Source organism: Anastrepha ludens, chromosome 6 (assembly GCF_028408465.1).
Source record: "Anastrepha ludens isolate Willacy chromosome 6, idAnaLude1.1, whole genome shotgun sequence".
NCBI classification, from domain to species: Eukaryota; Metazoa; Arthropoda; class Insecta; order Diptera; family Tephritidae; genus Anastrepha; species Anastrepha ludens.
Window position 1 is genome coordinate 17434781 of NC_071502.1, and position 26628 is coordinate 17461408.

Sequence of the window (26628 nt, forward strand, 5' to 3'; positions counted from 1 at the left end):
TTGTGTGCTTTTGTTGACCAATCGAATGGAGGTCATGCACAAAACACACAACACACGGCGGTCGCACCACTAGGGTATACCTATTACGCGCATTCGCAGTTTTTTTTTGTTTTTTTTTTTTTTGAAGAAGCGACTCCAGAACGAGAAAGTTTAATTTAATAACTTAGCTGCCAAATGGGCAATCTAATCTTGTAAGTTTTGTCTTTAAGTAAGAAATTTCAAACTTTTCACGATTTCAAATTCGAATAATTTTTTTATTGCTTAAGATTAACTTCCCAAATAGTGGATTATTACTTATATGTATGGCTTGCGATGAAAGTATTTAATGTAGTTACTTCTTTTACCTTGTTTTTCAGGTCCCAAAGATTGTGACCTACCAAAAGCCGCAATCACGGCTCTGCACGCTGGCGTCAATAGTTTTGGCCAATTGCCACCAAACGCGCAAAATCCGGCAGACGCGGTGTTGAACGGCAGTGGTGGCGGTGCGGCCCGGTTGCATGTCACTGGCGGCCTTTGCGATAATAATCCGCATCACAATAATAACAACAATAACACGAATAACAATAACATGCAACAGCAGGATCAGGTGAGCATGCAACAAGCAATGAAATGAAAGTCAAAGTCATAGACAAAGCAAGCAAAAACGCGCGCACGAATCATCAAAAAAAAAAACCAAAAAAATAAAAAAACAGAAAATCTTACGATTGAATCAATACTGCGACACCAATCAAGCAACACTCATCCCTTTTGCATTTTATCAATTTCGTGCATATTTTTTCCTAAAAACTGAATGTTTGTTAATTCATAACCTCAATGTTTTTTCTTTTCTTTTCTTTGCATTTTCTTGCCGTTGAATAACCAAATCGGACATTTCTGTATTAATTTCGAAAACATAAAATTCTCTTATCCGTTTGCCAAACATATCCATGTACATACATACATACATATGTATTTATGAAAATATTGCGAATGTTAATTGGTAAATGAATGCAAAATGCGCGCAAAAATGAAAATTTGACTTCCTTCATTCAAACAAATGAAAATCAAATAAAAATTGAAAAGTAAGTGTATTTCTCTTCTATGTATTGTTCTATGTATGTATGCTATATTTAGTATAGTAGATTTGTATATGAAATGTGCTTAACAAATTTATGTATTTTATTGATTTATTTGTGTAGAGAATTTGGGCTTCGTTGAAGATTCTGTCGCCGAAAATGATTATGAAGCTTTCATAGATTTTTCTTTTTTCTAATGATTGATTTCGAATTAACTACTTTATAATTCATAATAAATTACGTTTAAGTGAGTTCTAGCATAATTTGGCTTCATAGCAACTTATTTCCCAGAGCTAGCAGAAAAATTCTTCTATTGTTCGGAGGCTGCATAAAGCGGTAGCGACCTCTCGGGATAGGAAATATTCAAACAACTCAAGTGATCCACGTACTATTTGTGCATTGCCCTTAATTATTTTTAAAGTTGGTAGAATTTATTTGTAGGCTTGATTATAACAAGAAGTTAACTAAAAGTTTGAAAAATAAAAATAATAAAGAAATAAATAAAATTTATTAAATTTGAGATTTGCTTTATATCGAAAATTTGGTATGGCATTTTTTAAAGTGAAACATCGCCAGTTCGTTTGAAGTTTTTCTGTTCGTTTGAATTTTCAAACGATATTTTTTAATAAAATAAAATTTGTTTTAAATATAAATATATTTTTTTTTTAATAAAATTTTAAAATTTTGAGATTTATTGAATGCCGAAAATTTTGTTAAAGTAGTTTTTAAAGTGATATATCTTCTGTTCGTTAGAATTTTCAAACAATTTTTTTTTAATAAAATAAAATAAAAAAAATTATTTTTATTTGAAAAAAGTTTTGTTTTTGATATAAAAATAATTTTTTTTAATAAAATTTTATAATTATCAGATTTATTGAAATCGAAAATTTTGGTAAAGTTTTTTTTTAAAGTGAAATATCTTCCATTCGTTTAACGTTCCGAACAATTTTTTTGATAAACCATTTTTTTTTAATTAAAATAAAAAATTTTTAATAAATTTTATAATTTTAATATATATTTAACCTCGAAAATTTTGGTACAGTGATTTTTAAAGGGAAATATTTTCTGTTCTTTTGAAGTTTTAAGCAATTTTTTGTTTCAGAAAATAATTTTTTTTAAACAAAAATATATGTTTTTAGTAAAATTTTATGATTTTGAGACGTATTGACTGTCGGAACTTTTGGTAAAGTTTTTTTTTTAAGTGAAATATCTTCCAATCGTTTGAATTTGTTTTAATAAAATACTTTTTTTTTTAATAAAAAAAAAAATTTTTTAAACAAGAATTTTTGAGATTGAATTAGGCTAAATTTTTTTGTTATAAAAATTTTATAATTTTGAGATTTTCTGAATGTCGAAAATTTTGCTATTTTTTAAAATCAAATATCTTCTGTTAGAATTTTCGAACAATTTTTTTTAATAAAATAAAATTTAAAAAAATACCTAATAATTTTTTTTTCAAATAAAAACAAATTTTTGTTTTAATAATATTTTATAATTTTCAGAGTTATTTAACCTCGAAAATTTTGATATGGTGTTCTTTAAAGGAAAATATTTTCAATTTGTTTGAAGTTTCAAGCAGTTTTTTTTAAGAAAATAATTTTTTTTTAATAAAAATAAAATTTTTTTAAATAAAATTTTATAATTTTGAGATTTATTGAATGTCGAAAATTGTTGTAAAGTTGTTGTGAAGTTGTGAAATATCTTCCATTCATTTGAATTTGTTTTAATAAAATACTTTTTTTTTAAATAAAAATAAAATTTTTTTTTAAACAAGAAATTTTTAGATTTACTCGAAAATTTTGATATATTGTAGTAATAATATTTTTTTTTAATAAAAATAATTTTTTTCTTCACCAAAAATTTTATAGTTTTGAGATTTAGTGAGTGTCGAAAATTTTGCTAAAGTATTTTTTAAAGTGAAATATCTTCTGTTCGTTACAATTTTCAAAGAATTTTTAGTAAAATTAAATTTAAAAAAAATAAAATTTTTTTTGTTTCAAATAAAAGTAATTTATTTTTTAATAAAATTTTATAATTGCGAAATTTATTTAATCTCGAAAACTTTGTATAGTGATTTTTAAAGGGAAATATTTCCTGTTCGTTTGAAGTTTCAAACAATTTTTTGTTTCAAAAAATATTTTTTTTTTATAAAATAATTTTTTTTTTATAAAAAATAGTTTTTTTTTAATAAAATTTTATAATTTTGAGATTTATTCAAAGTCGAAAACTATAGTGTAATATTTTTAAAGTGAAACATCTTCTATTTGTTTGAAGATTTAAACAATTCTTTTTTTTTAATTTTTTTAGGATAAAATATGTGTACTTTTTAAAAATTATATTTTTTGTTAATAATTTTTGGCAAATTATCTTTTGGTTTGCAAATTTAAAAAAACACCCGCTCCCAGCGTATAATTTTTTATTTAATATTAAAAATTTTAAGAAATTTTTTGTTTAATTAAATAAAAAAGAAAACAATTTTAATTTTTTTTTATGTATGTAAATATATATTTTTTTTAATTTAATTGTTTTGTGTAAAGTTTTTTGGAATTTTTAAATGTCATAAAAAGTTGTTTTTTTGTTCATAATTTTCGAGATTTGCCTTAAAAAAACATCCACCATCAGGTATATTTTTTTAGCTCAATATTGCAAATTTTTGGCAATTTTTTTTTTAATCAAATATTTGAGCATTTGTTGTTTTTGAATTTTTTAGGTTAAAATATTCTTTTTAAAATATTAAACTGTTTTGATCAAACATTTTTGGAATTTTTCTTCCATATCAATTTGGAAAAACACCCAGCCACAGCAATACCTTGTATTCGTTTGAAGATTTAAATAATTTTTTAGTATAAAATAAACTTTTTAAAAATTATATTTTTTGATTCATAATTTTCGGCAAATTATCTTTTGTTTTGCAAATTTTGAAGAAAAACCACCATCAGAGTTTTTTCTGTTCAATATTAAAAATTTTGGCAAATAATTTTTTTTATTAAATGTTTTCAGTTCATTTGAAGATTTAAATTTTTTTTTATGTTTTTAGGTTAAAACATACTTTTTAAAAATTAAATTTTTTTTTCAAACATTTTTCAATTTTTTTATGTGAAGTTTGAAAATCTCCTCCCCCAGCGTGTTTTCTTATTTTTTTTTTATTAATAGCCGAGACTATGCTCAACAAGTTTCATTATGGAACTCCTTTAAATTTTCGAGTTATATTCAAATACGTACAGTACTCAGTGCAAAATACTGGTCTAGCAAGCGCCAAATTTTCAATATTTAATAAATTTTAAAACAATTTTTTTTTAATTTCTTCATTTTAGTTTTATTATTTTTTATTTTTATTTTATTTTATTATTTCTATTTTACTAAATCCTAAAAATAAACCAAATAATACCCAAAATACTTGGATCACTTGACTGGAAATCGTTTAGAGGGAAGACTCTGCTCTTTTGCCAACTAACCTCACTTTATACCGTCGATAATCACATTTTTCTTCAAAAACTTGTGAAACTCCGGTGTGAATATTTAAAAGTTTGCTAATGCGATCTTTAAAAAAATTAAGTTTAGACTTAAGGTGAAATTAATTAGGGCTGTTAATCGATTCAACCACTCTTTCCCCAGTTTTCAAACGTCCGCAAAAACGAGCAGACAGAAAGAAGCATAAAAAAAATGTTAGTTTTTGAGATTGCTAATGTAGGTGCTGCATATTAAAGATATGAAAGAGAACAAAACAAAAAACCTTAAACGAGCTATTCTCAAAACCATTTTCCTTTTATACCGATCGGAAACAAAACTCACCCAAATTTTTACTGATTTAGTTGAACTTAAAATAAATCTTCGAAGTAAAAAAAGTGGGAGCTCAGATACACAAATTTGCAGCTGAGAACAAAGTTTTGAGATGATTTCTCCTCATTCCTGACATTACAACTACTATCAGGACGCGAAATGGATAATGTTCGGAAAGCACAGCTGTAAAATTCGAGAGGTGCGGTTTTGTTGGTCTTAGGAGCCAACGATGCAAATTGGTGTTGTTATTGTTGTAATAGTTTATCAAGCCCTGCCAGGTATGGTGAAGTCACAGTCGTTGATTCATCTAACAGTAGGCCCACATGACACGCCCAAGAAACATGTTTTTTTGAAGGATTGGTTCCTAAGTGAGAAAGGTGTTAGGTGTGTGCGCTTAAGGGGCATGTGAATAGGTGCTTAGTGTCGCGCGCAGCACATTCCCATGCAGGGCATGTGCTAATGCAAATTGGTGTTCTTGTCCACCACTCACTAAGTGGATGCAAAATGCACCTTACCAGGAGCTGATCACAGGTTTTCTAGGAAACTCAAAATCTCCCACTACGCGGGGAGATCACCTCGCGGGTTCCTCGTCAAGTTAACTCATCCGCTCACCAATTCCTGGCAATGCCTCTGTGACCAGCAATCCAAATGAGATTAATTTTGAAGTAATCGGATGCGGTCGAGAGAGAAATCAGAGTTTCAACGACTAATTTCGAGTGCACCAACAACGATCCTTGGACCATAATTGCTGCTTAGATGTCGGAGTAAATGTTCACTTACTTTCTTAAAATCACCTTCTTTTTGAAAATCAATAGCTGTTTTGATTGCGGCTACCTCGATTTGGAAAACACTGCAGTGGTCCGGTAGCCTGAAATTAGCGTAAAAGTTTGAAAATTTTAAACAATTTTTTTTTAATTTTTCTTTAAATTTACAAAAAGTTTGAAGCGTGGATTAATGTATATGGTTTTTGAAGGAGTATTTATTATATTTTCATAAAAACAAAGATCATAAAAAAATAAAAAATAAATAAATTACCCACAAGTCCCTGTGCTATAGTTATGAGACGCCTGTAAACAATACCTCTGAGAGATACCCCAAACCTGTTCGGTCTGTAGGATATGGCTTTATATAGTAAATAAAGATTTCTTTTTGATTCGAATTCACATACTACAGTTGCAAAATTCTTAATGAGAAAGCTGCTGAAGTGACGGTCCTAGACTGCATTTACAGCTGGGTCGTTCCAGCATTGTAGAGACGAACGTAAAAAATTCTTCATAATAATCAACGATTAGTGTCAGAAAACTATTTTTTGAACTTAGAAGAGTTTTATATATAGGGGATATATACAATATAACCGTAACTTAATTAGCACACTGAGATCTTTAGTTATGCTTGGTTTAGAAAAATTCAAATATTCCTAAATTTTCTAGGAAACACAATGAACTTATTTTTCATCGAAATTCCATCTTCCCATATAAGCATGTCTGCACTTAAAATTCTTATAATTTTTATGATAATATTTATTGAATCATTTTTGAATAATTTTACTAATTTTATCAATAGTTTAGAGTAAAAGAAGATTATTTACTTAGCTCATTGAATGTTATTGCCTCACTGATTATATGGAAAATGGCTTACGTTCAACAGCGTTTCTATCTCTTGCAGAATTCGGATAAAAACAACAAGCAGAAGCGACATCGGACGCGCTTCACGCCCGCCCAACTCAATGAGCTGGAGCGCTGCTTCTCGAAAACGCACTATCCGGACATTTTCATGCGTGAGGAGATTGCGATGCGCATCGGATTGACCGAATCGAGAGTGCAGGTGAGTTGGCAAAACCATGATAAGCATGTATACATATCTACACATTCATATGCTTATACAGACAATCCGGTTCACTTGATTAGAGGCAATAGATTTTATGGAAGAAAATTGTTAGTAAAGCAACCGTATTTGATCTGGTTGTTCAAGGTTTTCTGTTAATGCAAGTGAAGACTGTACTAACTATTGTACTACTGAAAATAAACGTGCATTAAAATATTATTCGATCAAACGGTATTTGGCAGAGGTAAGACTTCTGCAGCTGTATGCTTGATTTAGTGGTTCACTTGAATAGAGGCACTAATCAAATAGAATGGATTAGAAGTAAATATAGAAATTTGTTTGTAATTTTTTTCATTTATTATTTAAAGCCTAACCCTTTGGGGACGAGTGTCGGAATATAGGCGCCCAAATTAGTTCGTAGTTGTAAGGCTCGCGACGTTTGTCGTTCTGAGTGGTAAGATACGCATAAGTATAGTAAAAGAGTCGCGCTTTCATTCAAAGACATTAGAGGCCATGAGCGATGGAGTCTTATCTTCCTTCTAATGTAAACTTACGATATGAGACGACGGTAGAGTCAGAACGAATTTCAATGCCAGAGGATCCAACAGGCTTTTTATATCTTTTATAATTCTTTTATAAACCTATGCACGATGGCTAAGCGATCTAGAGATGATGCGTTAGATAGTGACAGTTCTGAAGAATATTACTTTGAATCTGATAAGACGGAAGATGATGGCATTTCTTCGTCAAGTAGAAGTAAAATGCGTTTTTGATTTTATGAAAAATGTTGCTTGTGTTAAATAAAGCCTTCGTTTTCTTAACGTTTAAAGTATTTATTTTCTTTACTGCGCACTCCAATACCTCTCGTCCTCAGCGACGCTCGCCCTTCGAGCGGCTCCGTCCCCAGAGTGTTAATAGTTGGTACTGCCGGCTTGTTTAAGCATTACATGCGAGTACTTCGTAAATACGTTGGTGAAGGGATTTGCACAAATTCTCCAGATAGCAATAATAGAAATTTCAGACCAGGCGGTTTTAATGATAAGAATTAAAACATTTTTGTCTTCAAATTGTTGTCCAATCTCGTATGAGCAAGCCATCCCCTTAGATTTTCAATAAGGTTTGGATCTGGGGAATACGGCGGTCTTGCTAAAATTTCAACGTTTTGGGACGCAATCCATGTTTGACTACACTTCAAGTGTACACAGGAGCATTATTCTGTTGGAGTATCCAATTAATAGGCCCAAGTGTTTCAAGGATACCGGGAAAAGAAGATTCCAGCGGAGCTTTACAGCTGTTTCCTGTCATTTCGTAGTGTACAATTTTCAATTCGAACGCGCCATAGAACGATATGGATGCCCATATCACAACACCTCCTTCACGGCTGTGATGTCGAGTCAAGTAGCTTTCCTCCTTTCTTAAATCATGGAAATAGTAATTACGTCCATTCGGCTGATCCAGATTGAACTTATTTTCGTCATTGAATACTACTTTTTCTCATTCACCAGGATCGTTATTAGTATTAGAACTCCAAGCTATGTGGTGCCTTGCCTTATGGTAGTAGTCTGGTCAGATACTCATTTTTTATAGATATTTTCTAGGAATTGTTTTTTTTAAGAAAATAAAATGCGATCGTTCTGATTTTATAGTATGTTATTATTGGCATCAAATAGTATACAAAAACTTTTTTTTTTAATATTTTTTGTAGTAGTGTGGCACCAAAGTAAACGGGTTAAAAAAAAGATAGGTGGCTTGTCAACAGGATTTTGACTCTTCAGGATATCGGAAACGCAAAAGGTAAACAGATTATTATTCTGTGGACTTGTCATTCTGGCAGGTGTGACAATGGGAATTTTTTTTGTGAAAAATAACAAAATGGCGGACTTTTGAAAAAAAGACGGGTGGCCTGTCAACGGGATTTTGGCTCTTCAGGATTTCGGCACTACCTAAAGGCGGCGTTCTTAGCGAAATTTATTCAAAGGTGTTTTTTTTTTGAATTTTTATTTTTCTTTTTTGGAACTTTTATTTTTTTATTTAAATTGTTTAATTTAATTTATGCTTCAGATGTGACGCTTTTGGAACATCCCTTCGAACGTTGGATTTTCTGGCTGGAACATTTGCCATTTTTTTAGGAGGCACCTTGCCATAGGAGGCACACAGATCCACAACATTTGGACTGCGGCTAATCTTTTTGTTAAATTAGCGATTTGAAAGTCCCTCTGAAGCCAAGATTTGTCCTTTTTCGCGATCTGTTAAACCTTTTTGATTTCCCATTTTATTAGAATTAAGAAGTTTTCGACCAAACGCAAGGAATGCTCACAGCTTAAATGAGCAAATAATGTAGACAAATTTAGTGCCTCTATTCAAGTGAACCAATAAATTTCCTGAAGTTTTACTGCTGCGAAATACCGTTAGATGGCAAAGTATAGTCTTCGCTTGAATTACCAGAAAACCCTAGATTACCAAATCAAATACAGATGTTTTAATAACCATTTTATTCCAGTAAAATTATCCTCTCAAACCCAATGAATCGGACTGTATATGCACATACCGGTGGACGAGAGAAACACGCACAACTTTATTTGTCGCCATTTGAAAGCAGCGTTGACAGCGTTGCATTTTCAAAATGTTGCGGTTTTGAGCGAACAAATGTCGTAGTTTATTGCGGTTGCACTCGATAACAGATGTAATGGTTTAGAATAATAGTTGTTATTGTTGTTATAGTTGTCTAAATTGAATTGATGCTATTGGTAGAGTTGTTAGCTTCTTTGCTGTGCTATTATTTTGGTAATTTTTGTTTTTGAATCTTTTGGTCATCAGCATTGAACTGACGCGTATTTGATGTATTTGTATGTAGATTTCAAGGCAATAATTTGTCAATGATGTTGTGGCTCTGTTGGTGACATTGCCGGCGTGTTGGACATGACATTGCGTAGATGTTCAATATGTAGTTGTGGGGCTTGTTGCATTAGACCGCACATTTGTTCTGCACGTTTGGTCATGGACAGATTCATTTAGGTATGATTTCGAATTTTTGTATGTTTTTGCATATTCTAGTATGACCAACGAAATAACAACAAAATTCAATCAAAATAATTATACGTGGAAATTTATGTACGCATGTACGAGGCTCATTTGAAAAGTTCGTGCAAAAATAAAAATTTCTTAAGAGGGGAGCCTGGTTTATAAGGTCAGAAAATTCAAATTTTGTATCGTTTTAAGCGATTCCTAATATATTTCAGAATATTCACACAAAGTTTCAGAGCCTAATTCTCAATATTTCCGTAGATACAAAGCCAAAGGTAGGCGAGCGTATCTTCTTTTCTCGTCTTTTCATTTTTATGATTTCTTGGAATTGGCGTACATGAACGAAAAAAAACTAATGAACCTTTTGAAATGAATCATAGCTTGTTCCCTTCAGTATTAAATTCTCTTCTATTTGAACTAACAAAATAGATAAAAAAAATTTTTCAAGATTTTTATACCAAGTTGAAGTGAATTTTTTTTATAGAAAGGCATTTTTTCTTTAAAAGCTCCAAAAAGTTGAAATTTTGGAATTTCTCTCAGTTTTCTTAGTTCATCTAGAATAAAAAATGATGATAATTAGAAATCCATTTGAATTTTTTGCTTTAGATAATAATTACGAGCTGTATCTTGTACGCCAGTTGGAAACTTCAGCGTTGCAGCGCTCTACTAATTTCCATGTTAAACATTTTTTTCAACTTATTTTAACCAGTACAAAAATTTTTTATACTTTTTAAATGTCCATTAACAGATAGAAAAAACTTTGCAATGCTAAATTAATTTTATCCTTAAAAAAAATATCGCAAAGAGATACAATTTTTAGACCTCACAAACCAGGCTTCCCCCTTAATTGTTTGTGGTAAAGCTTTTTTTATTTTTCCGCATAGTCTCCCTTTAGACGTATACCCTCCGTCTAACGCTGTTCTAATCTGTTGATCCCTTCCGCATAATAGGATTCGGCCAAGTTTGCGAAATAGCCACTCATTTTTGTAAACACCTCCTCGTTGGAATAAATTGTTTTTCCCGCCAGCCACTTCTTCGAATCGTAGAACAAATATTAGTCCTAGTGATCTGAGGGAGCGAAGTCCGGCCAGTAGAGGGGATGTGAAACGAGTTGAAACTCTATTTCCATTGATTTTGCGACCTCAACTGCTGAGCCCTGAGTAGGTGCTTTGTCGTGATGGAAAAGGAAAATCAGTCGACTTTGCCAAGCACAAAGAAATATACCGATCTGACTGAAACTTGGCACGCGCTCATCCAAGAGATACTACTAATTAAATATAGTGTTATAGTTAAATATCATGTTTGCAAGGGTATACCCATACCACTGTCTATGTATTCATCAGTCAATTTGGTACTGATTTTCGCTAGTTCATCGGTTCTGCACTTCCCCTCAATGTCGCAATGGCCAGGACTCAGCCATCTCGTTAAGAAATGCGCGGCATTTCATGGCTACCTTGGATGTTGTCGACTGTTTCGTAAGGAATTTCATCACCGCCTGGTTATCAGCGGAAATATATGTACATATCATTTCCGGATATCGCATCACACTATACCAGTGTCACGGCTTTCATTATTGCCATCAGTTCAGCCTGAAAGACAGTACAGTAGTCGGGGAGCCGAAAACTGAAGGAGATCCCCAGATGCTCGGAATATACACCTCTGCCCACCCAACCATCGAGCTTTGAGCCATCTGTGTATACATAGATGGACTCGCCCTGTATTACCTCGTTCACCCTCTTCCATCGAGGGTAGGAGGGTCATGAACGTTGTAATGGCAAGTATAGGTGGGACTGTATAGTCCACTTGTCCGGGAGCCCCATTGTGCCATCCAGGATTTTACCGTAACCATGGTATGTGTTTGACCACTTACTTAAATTTCTCAGCCTTATTGCTTCACTGCGCGCAATGTATCTTGCCTGAGGGTCTACCGCAAGGAAGTTTACTATCGCATACAGAGCTTTCGCTGGTGTGGTTGACATTCACCGGTTATAAGAACAGATAGAAGTATTTGGACATTGTCAACTCTATTAATGTTTACGCCCTTCTCAAGGTCATTCCACCATATTGCAATACGGTAGTAGAAAATTGGTCTAATTACTGCTGTGTACAACCAGTGTATCATTCTGGGTTTCAAACTCGATTTTTTCTCAATGAGCCTTCCGCAGGAGTATAACGCCGTCGTAGCTTTGCGTACTCTATATGCGACTGTGAGCCCCAATTTAGCTTCCTATCCAGTACGAGTCCTAGATAGCGCTTTCTGTTACTTTAAGGGATTTTCCTCCTAAAAATATTTGTTGAAGAGCAGGTGTTTCATGTCTTCTGCTGAACAGGATCAGTTCCGTTTTTTCTGCATTTACTTCTAGGCCACTATTTTTGCAACTGTCTTATTGTAAAAGTCTGTTTAGAGCTCTTTGCTGAAGATCATACAGTGTTGGAAGGTGTTTGCCCGAGATTGCTATTACAATATCATCAGCATACAAAAATTATCCTACCTCCCATTTTTTCAAGTTAATGAAGAAGATTATTGACGGTCAGGTTCCACAGAAGTGGAGAGATTACCACACCCTGATCAGAAATTTCTTAATAGATGTTTCACGCAAATCTGCGCGTATCGTCCGCTCGATTAGCATTCGTTTTATGAACGCGACAAGTGCTCTGTTCACATTGGGCACATGCGAATTTAAAATTTCCCGAAACTTGGAGAAGCAATTTTTAACGCTTGCTGGGCATTCTCTCTTCTAATGGGGCTGCCACATCTTTTCGGCATTCAATTGATTTTCTGTTTGCCATTTTTAGCTAAAAGTTGAGCTAAAAGTCATATATCCTCAGATGTCTTTAATTAGTCATATCTATTTCTGAGACCAGCTCCCTGCAAATGGTTTCAAACATTTGTCTGGTGAATTCACAGCTCCCAGAATGCAATGAAATAAGTGCTCACATGCCAGCTTGACTCGCCTTTGCTTTAAAATTTAAGTTTGGCGTAGCACTTCTCCTAAAAATGTGAAGATGTTTTGTTTTTTGGGCTGGAAGTATAGTTTATGGCAATGCATAAAGTTACATTTGTGCTGCTGGCCTGACTTAAAAGCTGAAAAGCTGTTGGCTGCCGCATATATTTCCTAGCTTTTATATGTACGTATAAAAATGTAGCTACACAAAGGAGCTATGGCACATGAATTCCTATAAACACACACACCCCCGAACAGACAACTTTTTTTTCACTTGGCAACGGCTGACTGCTTTTTCTCTCATGCGTTGGCCGCACATATCAGAAGTTACAATGGGTCTGACAGTCACTTTTGGTTTGCCAGCATAGTTGGTGGTACACAGCACAGCTAACTTCGCGTGAGCCGGACCCAAAGCAAGCCGGTGCAAAAGCATTATCCTTGGCCAGATGGGCAGCGGGTGTGCTAAGAAGCCAAGGGTGAGTTTTCGCATTTTGTTTCTGTTGTGCGACAATCGAATTTACTGCTTCATTAAATTTTGTGCTTCCTGCCAACGCAGTGAGTGTGCATAAGTGTGGGTGTGTGTGTGCCAACATTTTAATCTGACAAAGGATATTAATGGGTCGAGAAAAGAAGTTTGCCGCACACAAACACACATGCGTCCACACTAGAGATGTCAATACCGGGATCCCAGTAATGTTTAAGTCCCGAAGATTCAAGGATTATTGGTACTCTTAATATCGTAACCTTCGGGATTTGTAATTTCTTCAGTCGAAGCATATGAGATGGAAAGAGAATTATCTCCTTTTATAGCAAAAAAAGCAGCATTGGATATGGACCTTCGTTTTTTGTTTTAATATAAAAAGTCATACATAACTTTCTCAGATTGTACTTAACAAAGTGTGCTAAAAATTGGCTTGTTTCCTCATGAGAATTATACAATAATGTGAAATTGAAAAAAAAATGTTACCAATTTTAATTCCTTAGTTTAATGACAAAAAACTGACACAATTCGTACTTACGATCTCACGAAATGACTGTAAAACTATTATAGGTATGCAGACAGGCTGCACATGCGTACAAGATAGGGATTGCTAGCAATGACAAATGCAGGACGAGCAGCGACGATATAGAGGGAATTTTAGAGCGCCTGCCGTGTCTTTGTCCGGGATTACGAAAAACGCGCTTGAAATGCTTGGGAGCCCCACAGTTTGAGGGTTTGGAGCTCAGAAGTGTATCTTCAAGAGCTGCGTAAATTTGCTAAACGCGTTGACATTCTACGCGATGTCTACTTTAAATCTCAATAGAGGTTAGTCTCCATCTGGTATCGCTAGGGACCAAAACGTCTATGCGTGGCTTGATGTCAGCCGGCTCAACCTAACTTAATTCGTTGAGCAACATTTTTTATTATATATTATAGTCCTTTTTTTAATACACATTGATGCTTTTATTATAAAAAGTTACATTGCCTTACTACATTTTTTATTTTAACATATACAGTATTGGCCAAAACTGTAGCACCCTCTGATGCATTTTTTGCGATCGCTGATATTCTCAAACCAATGAGGTCAGAAACAAAAATTGTTTGCATTTTATTTTTGTTTATATATTCACTTTTAATAAATCAGCATTCTTGTAACTATTTTTTTTTTTATTACAAAGTTTAAGTTTTATTAAAATAGTTCACAGTAGTCAAAAATTCAATGGGCAAAACTAAAGCAAATACGTTTTTGGGCTAAAAATTTGTAGAAAATCCTTTATTTTGGATGACCGCAGCGCACATTTCAGTCATTGAAGATTTTACAGTCTGGGTCAGAAGGAAAGAACCGGTTTTTTTCTTGTAACTTCAATATATATTTCGTTCTGCTTTTTGCTGCATAGTAGTCCCACTCAAGGGCTACAACGCCAGTGCTAACTCAGGTTAGTATCGTTCGACACTTTCCCGTAAAAGCAACCAAACAAAAATGAGTGAGAAGTACGCGAAGCGTTTTGAGACGATATTTTTATGCACGCATTCGAAAGGGCCGAAATTATCTTACGCGGCGGCTGCAAAAGTAATTAAAAAATCAAAAAAGTTTGTTGTGATGTCGAATCAGCGGTTTAAGTTGTACAAAAATGTTTGGGAGTGAGGACAAAAAAGCAGGGTAAAGTGATCGTCCAACTTTTTAAGCGGGATCCTTCTTTGTGACTACGCCAAGCACGATCAGTTCTTGCTAAAAAGGGAATAGATATGAGTATCAACACCACCGAACGTCGACTGAAGGAGGCGAACATATCCTACCGTCCCACTGCTCTCAGAAAAACACATTGAGAAACAACAAAACAAGAAAATGGCGTCACAGTAATGGACTGGCCTTCTCAGTCCCCAGACGCCAACTCCATTGAAAATGTGTAGGGAACTATGAGAACGCACTCATGATTTAAAGTAAGTCATGCGTCAAGTTCGCAAAATCTGGTCCTCTTTGTCGATGAGCTCGCAGAAAAGCTGGTAAAAAGCATGCCGAGAAGATGCCAGGCTATACTCGACAACGATGGAGACTACACGGCATATTGAGTTATTGATCCTTTTACACTTTCAAACATTTCGCCCTTGGTTATACAAATTTCCCTATTATTTTTCATATTAACGATCTCCCATAAGTTCACAATAAGTGCAGTGTAAGAATTACCAAGCTTGAATTATTTTTTTTATAATTTCTTTTCTGATGTTTTATAAAAGTATAGTGCATATTACAACAAAAATCATAAAACTCAAAGCACCTAATGTTGTGCAAAATTCACAAAAATTTAACAAAAAATCATCTTCCATTTTGTCTCATTCTTATTTTGAACACTTTTCAGTAAACAAATGAGTTTGTGCTCGGAAAAAATTATAGAAGCTATAACTTTTTGGTTAATTTTAAACGTTATAAAAAAGAGAGAAGAAAAAGGTGAACGTTTCGGAATGACCGTCGCAGTTTCTTGACTCAAATCCCATTGAGCATCTTTGGGCACAATTAAAAAACGAATCGGGCCTTTCATAGTCACAAATAAGAAAAAAATGTGGAACCAAATTCAAAAGTACAATTCAAACAACTTTTTCCTTCATTTTGGTATTTCACCGACATTCGGGATTCGCTCTGAATTCCGAATGGTAGTCACGCACCAGCCCATTCGGCTACGGCGGCTCCATATGTAAGTATTTTTTAAAACACTAATTTTTTGTGCCAAAACTTTTTGTTTCTATTATTTTTTCCAGGGAGCGTTTTTTAAACTCGAGAGATTTTATTATGTTGCAGAATATTTGGTAAAGAGGCTTTAGATTTTAATTAATTTTCATTAATTGTTTGAATTTGTAAGGCGCAAAATCATTCATTTGTTTGTTTCTATTATATTTTCCAACAGTGTATGCATGTATCGAAGTTCCCAATTTGTATTTCAAAATTCTCCGAAAATATTCAGTTCATGGCTCATTCAATATTAGCAATCTTAATATACCAATTATGTTTTTGAATAATTTTTTTCCTAAATATAAAAAATTATTTTGAGTAATGGAAATCTTCATTTTGACCTTTACGCGCTCTATTGGCTGCCTGCTTATACCTAAACTGCAGCTGTCTTCTTCACAAGTGTAAAATATGCTTGACGTGCGGCACCATTTGAAAAAAAAAACTATATATCTTCCTGTAGGATGCTTAATTTTGCGCCGCTTTGTATAACAAAGAGCAAGTTTCAATTGGCTCAAAATTTTCGTTGATTGTGGCAATCAGGTATCTGTCCCCTAAGTACGCATAAATGTAACTAAGGTCCTTTGTTTTGTTACTAATAAAATAATTTCCACTTGAAATGAAAAAGTATGTTTAAAACAGCATAAAAACGCACACCACAAGGAGGAGCAGCCCGGCCAAACACCCGCCTATTATTATTATTACTATGTTTAAAACCCAAACGAGTTAAGTTCCTGCAAAATAATGAATATCTAAATCTCGGAACTAGTTCTGGGGCCCGAGATTGTAACGGGATTCCGAAAAACCCGATATCATAGAAATCGAAAATGTTTACATCCCTAAAGGTACATATACAGCACACACATATGTATGCGTGTAGGAGTAATTTTTTCGAAGCATTTGTCACTTTGTGGCTAAAACCAATGACAAAACTTTGCTCTCAAACTGCGTTAAGCAGCTATTTTCAACATTAGTTTTGTTGTTGCGCCTGCTGCTTTAGTATCACTTACGCATAAAAGTGAGACATTGCCTGCAAACAGGTGGCTAATTGTGCCTTATCTCTGCTAAAACTATGCTAAACTAAGCAACACATAAAACAATTAAAGAGGACCACCGACGGCGCAGACGGACACATGCCTCCAAAATAGATTATTTGAGCGTAAAATGTAAGTTTCACTTGTGGCCACTTTCATTTTTCTTTGGTTGACTTTATTGTAACTCGGTTGGTTTTCGCATTCAAATTACTTAAAATAGCTCAAGTGTCCACCTACACTCACACACACACACATTTACTGTCTACTTTTAGGCGTTCAGCATGCAACTATGCATCACTTTCCAGCTTAAGCTCACTTCGTGTTTTACGAACTGAATATCGCTTTCGTCTTTGGCTTTCGTTTGATAAATTGTTTTAATAATTGTAAATCAGTGGCGGTGAACGACACTTCGCCGAATTGCTCGGGTTGGTGGTGCTAATGGCCACACCCTTGTCTAGCTAGCCCCTTCGGCTTCGGTAGTGCGTGTGGCTGGCTAATATACTCGTACAAGGCATGTATTTGTCGGACTTTGTGGCCCACGTGGGGGCGGGGATGAGTTGCTTTGTCATTGCTCTAACTCTATTGTCATCACATAACAAAATGTGTTTGATTTTAGGCTTACAATGTCAGATTGTCGGATTTATTTTGCTTCCCGCTCGCAGGCTGCCCGGAAGGGTGGGTGGGTGTGTGTGTGTATGCGTGTGTGGCAGAGCGTTAGTAGGCTTATGTTGCGTTGTTAATAAAATTAGCATATAAATTAACTTTGCCAGCATGCAGACTATCATTTGCGCTTAATTGTTGTTGCTATTACAATACTATTGCTGTATTTGTTGTAATTTTATTGCCATTGCAGGCAATTTTTCATGCTGTACGCCTTTGGTTATTGGTTATTGGTGTTGTTCATGTTGATGTGCCATTTGGCAGGATATTATCGGCGGCTATGATTACAAAATGATTAACACATTTGACGCGCTAAGCCCTTTCGGCGTTTAGATATTTTGATTTTTGCTTTATTTTCTATTTACCTTTAAACTGGAAAAAGTGCGGAAAAGCTACGGCCAATGTATGTGCGGGGTGTTTTTTAAGGGCCTGAGAACTTGAAATAATTATAAAAAACGGAAATGTGGGAACGAATATATTTCATCTACTATAATGTGGTAGATAATTTCATGGCATTTATTATTTGACTATGATATCCTGGCGGCCGCCATACCCGAATGAGTTGGTGTATGACTTCCATTCCAAATTCTGGAAGAATGAAGGTGTGAATCTCGGTGAAAGAAAAAAATTAAAAAAAAACAAATGTCTAATAGCGGTCGCCTCTCGCCACAAATAGGAAGAGGAGCTCGGCCAAACACCCAAAAAGGGTGTACGCGCCAATAATATATATATATATATCCTGAATGCCCTATGATAAAAAAGTACCGCGAAGGCGATGTTGACTGTTTTCTTCGATTGCGAAGGCGGGTGAACGATATGAAGTGTTACCTATTCAAAACACCATCCCTTTTTTGTGTGAAACTAGTTTTTATTGATTTCAAAGACAAAATTGTTCAAAAATTATTACAATTTTAACATAAATTCTTTTTGCTCGATATGACCACCTTTTACCTTGACTATAGCCTTCAAACGGCCAAAAACTGAGTTGCATGCTGCACGAATGTGATCTTGAGGTATTTTGGCCCATTCTCGTATAATCGCTTTTTTCAGCGCATCCATACTGGCATATTTTTTAGTCCTCACTTTGCTCTCCAAAATGGACCAGATGGAATAGTCTATCGGACTTGCGTCTGGCGAATTCGATAGCCATGGTGGGGACGAAATGAAGTGTGGAACATGATTTTTTAACCATTCTTGGTTCACACGAGCTTTATGAGACGATGCCGAGTCCTGTTGGAACGTCCATGGTCTACGACCGAAATGTTTGCATGTCCCCGGCTCTAAAGCAGCTTCTAAAAGATTTTCCCGATAGTAAGTTGCATTCACTTTGACACCAGGCTCGATAAAAACGATTGGAGAGCGCCCATCAGCGGTCATTGCGGCCCAAACCATTACTTGCGATGGGAAATTGCTACGAGTGGCCATACGTAGGCTCAAATTCTCGTATGAGCGTGCGGTCAAGTAAACACGATCGTTTTGAGTGTTTATGAACTGCTCAATTGGGAATTTTTTTTCATCAGAAAACACAATGTTAGGAAATTCGCCACGTTCGTGCAAGCGCAACAACTCCTTTGCTCTTTCGCAGCGAACTTTTTTTGCTGTGGTGAAAGATCGTGTGCTTTTTGGAACTTGTAAGTCTTGACCTTGAGCTCATTTTTCAATATGCGTCGAATGCTGTCTTGCGATATTTTCAGCTCTTTGGCCATTTTACTTTCACTTCGACGTGGATTTCGTTCAAGTCGAGCCTTCACTTTCCGCACCATTTCTGGCGTTGTTGCGGTTTGTTTTGGTCCACCTCCCTAGCGTTTTGGAATGCTACCAGTATCATTGTAACGTTTTATAGTGCGATACACAAACATTTTATTCACTTTGAGGTAACTGAGCTCACGACTGGTTGTGATTTTTCTGCCAAATATTACGCAATCACACTATTACGTTTGAATTCCATCACAGAAAAAAAATTCAACTAAACTGAGACGCAAATGCTTTTGATGGCTTATAAACAATATATTGAATTGTCATTAGAACAATTTTGATGTTGATGTCATGTGCTGTTTTACAGATAAAAACAGTGTGAAGTTGGTAACACTTCAAATCGTTCACTCTGTAGTACACTATGAGTACCTTCCATCGGGTCAGACAGTCAATAAAGAATATTATTTATCCACTTTGAAGCGTTTGAGAGATGCTGTACGTCGCAAACGGCCGGAAATGTGGGCAAACACTTCTTGGATTTTGCATGATAACAACGCGCCATCGCACCGAACCCAAATTGTGCTGGATTTTTTGACCAAAAATCAAGTAAATACCATCGTGCAATCACCGTATTCACCTGATATGGTCGTGTGCGACTTCTTTTTGTTTCCCAAGCTGAAGTTTTCACTTGGTGGAAAGAGATTTCAGTCGATAGAAGAGATCAAAGAGGATGCGACACGAAGGAGCTGAAGGTCATTCCTTCGTCGGCCTACCAGGGGTGCATGGAGGACTGGGTTAAACGTTGGCATAAGTGTGTTGAAATTTAACTCTGTTTTGTTTTATTTAAACACTATAGGTACTTTCTGATCATAGGGTATAATCGCTGCGGCTACGAGTTGCATGGTCCATTGGATCAATTTAATTTTTTACTACTTTTTTCAATAAATCAGACCGCAAGGCGTCAATGGTGGCATGCATATTGCAATAAAACTATTATTAAGCCCACTGTATGGTACGTCACGCCGTCTTATTGGAATCAAATGTCCTCGATGTTTAGCTGATTAATTTTTGTATACAAAAATTCAGTCAGCAAGGCTCGACTGCACACGTCATTCACCGTAAAGGCAGCTGCTTCCCCATTTCGAAAGGAATATGAACCGATGATTTCCGCCAGCGTGTAAACCGCACGTAAAATGGACGAAGTACTTCATAAACTTCGCAAACAGATTTATTTATTTGTTTTTTTTTTTTTTTCAAATTAAATTTCCCCAATTTGAAGGCACTGTTCTGGCGTTGAACTATTGACGATGACTTGCCAAACCTCACTGAACAGAAATTCCAACATATTAGTTTGCCACTCTCGGCCGTGAAACCACAAATATCGATCGTTTTTATGCAGCGAAAAGAAACACCCGATAGATACTCGCCTGTTCATTCTATTTCAGGAGCCACATGTGTTTTGTGTGGTTGTGTATGTGTTCAGCTACTTAATATGCATAAACATGTGCGGTGCTAAATCAATCTGCGAGGATTTGTACTTAATGATGGGATAAAGACAAGATATTAAGGTAAAGTTTCACAGGCAACATCTTACCCGAAAATCAAGTTCGTGCGCTACATACGATGAATAATAATTTTATGTTAGCCACATGTGAGCATTATAGGCGTGTGCGCCTAAATGTGGATAAGGCTTATGGGAAAATGTGATATGGAAAGCATAAAATAATATATGTAGGTAAAATAAAAAATAAGAAAAATAAAGAAAATGTTTAAAACCGATTTGAAATATTTCGTCCCCTTAGTATTAATTTTTTGATGTTTTGAGAAAATGAATTTCAAACTTTTTGTCGAAAGTAGTTCTCACTCAAATCTCGTTATGTCTGTAAATATTTATTATTTTTTGACTGACGTTTTGACCCACTTTCTGGAACTAGAATTTGACAAAATTTTGACCACATATAAAATCGAGGATGGAGAATCCAAAAATTCAATAAAAAAATAATAGCCTATGAGCACATAGGCTATTGTTCTACTAAGGGGACGATTTATTACTAGCAGTACCCGGCGCGCGTTGCTACTGATTTCGATTTGCAGCGAATCGTTTCCTCTGTGTAAAAATACTTGGCCATACTAATTTGTATGACAATCGGTTGAACGGAGCAGAAGTTGCTACTCTGCAGCGCCACCTGGTGGCGAGTGGCATCAATGAGCATATTCTATACACCTTCTTCGTGGAAAAATACATATATATACCAATTTTTGTAATAATCGGTCCACTAGTTTTTGAGTTCATCGATGACATACAGACAAACATTCATTTTTATAAAGGGTGGTTAAATTTTAAGGGCCGGTGTCGAGTTTGAATAAAATACAATTTCTTTAAGAAATTATTGTAATTTCTCTTTACTATGATAATATTGGTATGGCTCAATTATGTGTGGGACAAAATATTGGCCAAATGGCCGCCGAGGCCTCGGCGGCACACCTCCATCTGATGGTCGAAATTTTCGATGACGCTGAGGCATAATTGAGGTTCTATGCCGTTAATCTGCCGAATTATCTCATCCTTTAGCTCTTGAATTGTTGCTGGCTTATCGACGTACACCTTTTCTTTCAAATAACCCCAAAGAAAGAAGTCAAACGGTGTCAAATCACATGATCTTGGCGGCCAATTAACATCGCCGCGACGTGAGATTATTCGGCCATCAAATTTTTTGCGCAAAAGAGCCATTGTTTCGTGAACTGTGTGACAAGTGGCACCGTCCTGTTGAAACCACATATCGTTCACATCCCTATCTTCCAATTCGGGCCATAAAAAGTTCGTTATCATCTCACGATAGCGAACACTATTCACAGTAACTGCCTGACCGGCCTCATTTTGGAAAAAATACGGCCCAATGATGCCGCCGGCCTATAAACCGCACCAAACAGTCACTCGTCGCTCTTTGTGGGTGCATTGGTTTTTCGGCAATCATTCTAGGATTATCATTCGCCCAAATGCGGCAATTCTGCTTATTGACGAATCCACTGAGGTGAAAATGTGCCTCTTCACTGAAGATGATTTTCTTCACGATATGCATTTTGATTTGAACGCCCGTTTTCATAATAAGCCTGAATAACTTTAGCGCGTTGCGCGATTGTGTATCTTTCCATGGTTGAAATAGAATTAGTCTGGAATTGAAAAATGTCAAATGAAATGCAGAAAAAAGCTCGACGTTTAGGTGTGGTTCACATTCAGAATCGGCCCTTGAAATTTAGCCACCCTTTATTATATTTTTTTCTTAAGAGGTCCCGGTGGTCTCGAAAAGTTAGGGTATTTTTTTACAATAAAAAAAATTCAAAATGATATTAAAATTTTGTACGCTTTTTATTTAACGAAGAGGAACGAGCTTTTGATGTACATATGTACACCTGAAGAAATAATCGAGAATGATAGGCAAAAACAAATGGAATGCCGTCGCAAATTTCGTGGAGGATATTATCTGAAAAAAGTGATGTGCAATTGAAACTTACGCTGAAAAACATTAAGCATTTCGTTTTCAAAACAGGCGACCCTGGCCGCAGGGTAGTAAGTTTATGTGTCCTACTTAGGACGCCGTTTTGGACCTCTACCTTTCATCAATGCGGAAGCAGTACCGGTGTTGAGCGAAGCTGTTCCTTCAGGAGAAGAGTAGGGCCGCTTTTAGTGAAATCACCACACTAGAAATATTTGCCGGCACAGTTCACTAAAATTTAATTTGCAACCACTACCAGCTAACTTAATTAACTAACTACAAATTCACTCATTTAAATCAGCATTCGTTCGCTGCCCCACCAAAGTACAAGCACACACATTTTGTGGTGTTGCCACGCGAGTGTTATTGATTTGCTGCTGCTGCTCTCTTGCAGTTCAAACGTCGTTCGGGCGTCTGGCGACACAGCTGGACGCGAAACCCTGTGCAGGCCTCCCACGCAGTTGCCAAATTGACTTATTATCATTTGCACAAAAGCATCTCGCTGACGTTTCAACACGCTGCGAGATTACTCATTGACTCATCGACTCACTGACTAACTGACCGACTAAGGCTGCGCGACAGGACAACCGTCGTGTTGTTCCATTATGTGGTTGTTTTACATTTATTGGCTTGTTTATCAAAGTCAAATACATATTTATTGTGTTGTTGTTGTAAAATAGCACGTGTCTATAAAGAGCCGAGCGAGCTCGCAATGAATTTTTCATGATTAATCCGTCGGCAACAATCGATGGGCGCGTCTTTTCTGCTTAGCCTTTTGGCCTCTCGGTCTTTGCTGCATTTTTGTTTTTGTTCTAAGAATAAAATTATAAACGTTGTTCGGAGCAATTGAGCGAGCGTGTGCGTGCCTGTTGTGCGGATTGCATGTGAATAATTGTTTTTTGGGTGTGTTGCAACTTGTCTGTTTGGAGTTGTGAAAGGAGGTGTGAAATTTACGAAATTAAATCGCTTGGAGGCAGTGAATCAGTGGCGTGTACTGCCAAATGCATACAAATTTACACACACATGCATACATACATATATTGCATGTGCGTTGTTGCTAATGTGAATGACGATGCTTTTAAATGTATGTGAGTCTGCACATGCACTTATACGTTAACCTTTTTTTTTGTCGGGACAGACTAGCAAGTACCGCACTCAGACACAATTAAGTCCATTCTACTAAACTCGGGCTCCCTTTTTAATTTTCTTTAAATATACTCGACCTCCGAAGAAATCTGAGCAGATCTTGTGGTGCCAAGGTGGTCGCTTCTTAATACATCAGTGCCAAAGACCTCAAACCTGATTCCAGCGAAGGTCGCACAGACGCACAGGAAGTGGTCCGCCGTCTCATCTACTTCTCCACATGCTGAACAAAATACACTGTCTGAGATACCCATATGAAGTGGCTCGTCATCAGTCCCCTTACCTTCTGCGATGGATGTCAGGTAACATCAGTTATGTCCATTTGTATCCTCTCTCAGCCTTACAGGCTCGCTTATGGGTTAAAGTAACCTGTTTGCTATCCTTGGCTTTGATGGCTGCAGAAGGGAGTACCAGAACGGGCTCTGGGCCAAGGAAGTTGGCTCACTATAACTAAAGAGTCAGATATCTCGTTACCCGCGATACCCGCGTGTCCCGGAACCCATGTTAGAATCAGAATATTATGTCTACCGAGATAGTTCAACCTGGATTTGCAGTACTCGACTACCCTTAAAGTAATTGGAGGGATGTCTAAGGCCATGAGCGCAACTTTGCTGTCAGGTAGTCTGAAAAAAAAAAAATAATTCCGTCGATTATTCATCAGAAGATATGTCGCTATGGTGGGTAGCAGACTTACAAAAAAAAAAAAATCTAGACATTTTATTTGTTTATTAGAAAAACAAAAAACAAGGATTTTTTCACGTTCTCCCTCTTAAAAAAAAAATAGAAAAATTGATTATAAATTTATAATTCTGCCACCCGCGAGAGCCACAAGTCTATTCAATAACATATTAAAAATTCAAATCAATCGGTGCGGTACTTTTTGAGAAATTACCAACGCCAACTCGAAAAAAATAGTTTCGAGAAAAACACGGTTAACGCGCTTATACCTGGGCATCGTACTCCAAACCGGTATTGTTTTAAAGAACTGTAACGTCTAAACTACAACGAATTTCAATATAAAAATTTGCAAGTATATTTTTGAAAGTCTAAACTATCATAAGATAAAAAAAAATCATGTTTTTCGAAATTTCAGACCAGAAAGGTGCCTGCAGCATAGTCTCCCTGAACATCAATACACCTGACCCAACGAGATTCCAATTTTTGAATTGCAATCACTGAAGTGAGAATCTGGAGCGCTGCAAAATACGCTTCCACAGCTGTTATGACCTCATTATTTGATGAAAAACGCTTTCCATGCATTTTTTTAAGTCTGGAAACAGATGGAAGTCGCTAGGGGTTCAAATATGGTGAATATAGTGAATGCTTCAACAACTCGAACTTCAAGTCATGGATTTTAGCCGTGGATAAAAGGCTCTTGTCATTGTCCTGATGAAAAATAATTTTTTTTATTTCGCAAACTGGGTATTTTTTAACGAATTTTTCCCTTCAGCTGGTCTAAAAGGTTGCAATAATATACAGAATTTATTCTTTTACCAGCTTTCAAGTAATCGATAAACAGATTTCGTTTCGCATCCCTAAAAAATCTGGGCCTACAATCTTGTTAAAATCTTCTTGCCCAATTTCTGGATATGAACTGGTTTCCCAGCCGAAGAACCAGGTTCATACCACTCTTTAGCCTCTGGTTTTGATTTAAGATCATGGTGATTGGCCCAAGCCCTATCCATAGTGACGAATCGATGCACAAAAACCACTTTAACCTTTCGAAAACGCACCAAATGTTGCTAAGAAAGTCGCATTCGAATGTGTTTTTGTTCCATTGTTAGCGAATGCGGCACTCATCTTACACACAGCTTTCTGAAACCCCATACTTCAGTGGAAAATTTTGGTGAATTATAGCAGAATTTTTATTAATTTTTTACAAAGTTTAAAGCTTTGCGTTTTTTTGATGGGTTAGAGGTAGTCAGAGGCCCGAAAAAATGAAGATTTTCAATGATGTTTTTTTGCTAGTCAGTTGCTTTAGCGAAGCGCCCTTTGTTCATTGTTAAATAACTCGAAAGATATTCGTCGGATTCACTTAAAATTTTCACACATTATTTTTAAGTTGTTATACTTAAGAAAACGCTAAAAAAATCCTTTTTGTTTTTAAGTTCTGACTGCCCCTAATCCCTTGAATCAAATGATCAATCTTAATCTCTACCAACCAACTGCGCACCAAAGAACTCGTTACAAATAATCTCTCTCATGGAATAGAAAAACGACATAAATGTAATCAATTTCTAAAAGTTTGCTCTAGCAACCAAAAAACAATAATATTCCACCCACTCACACAAAAAATATTCATAAAAATGGTAGAGAAGAAAACATTATCTTTTATGTTGGCATTTTTTCCTATGACTTTTCATTTAAAATTAAATTAAAATACGATGTCATGGATATGCACTTCACTCCCACTATCAACGATGAATGCCAAAAGCACAAAGCATTCTTAAAAAGCAATAACAACAAGGAAAACAAACCCTCATTCCAACCAACTAAACAACCACTCGACTCGGCCTGACTCGAGGATGAAGAGGATGTGGTGGAGTCTACTCGTATTGTGTCTATTTTGCCTTGCGCCGCTGAAGTCATACTTGCGCCTTATTGGTAACACTTGAAGTTGAAAATTCAAAGCAAATTGGAACCAAACGAAATCAAAATCTAATGAATGAATATTCCAAAAATGTGAAAATGGAAAAAGCGAAAAATCGAAAAAGCGAAGAAGTGAAAACGTAGCCTGCTGCTCACAGTGGAAACAAGTGAAAAACAAATAT

At 35.7% G+C, this 26628-nt stretch overlaps 1 protein-coding gene across 1 annotated transcript in view; it reads left to right on the forward strand.

Annotated features, from left to right (window-relative positions):
* Positions 1-26628, forward strand: part of LOC128867572 (homeobox protein orthopedia) — a 140553-nt gene that overhangs the window by 52565 nt on the left and 61360 nt on the right. Inside the window, exons 3-4 of the mRNA XM_054108936.1 lie at positions 357-586; positions 6483-6659. Coding sequence (XP_053964911.1) covers positions 357-586; positions 6483-6659 — 407 coding nt within the window. The remainder of the gene's footprint in view (positions 1-356; positions 587-6482; positions 6660-26628) is intronic.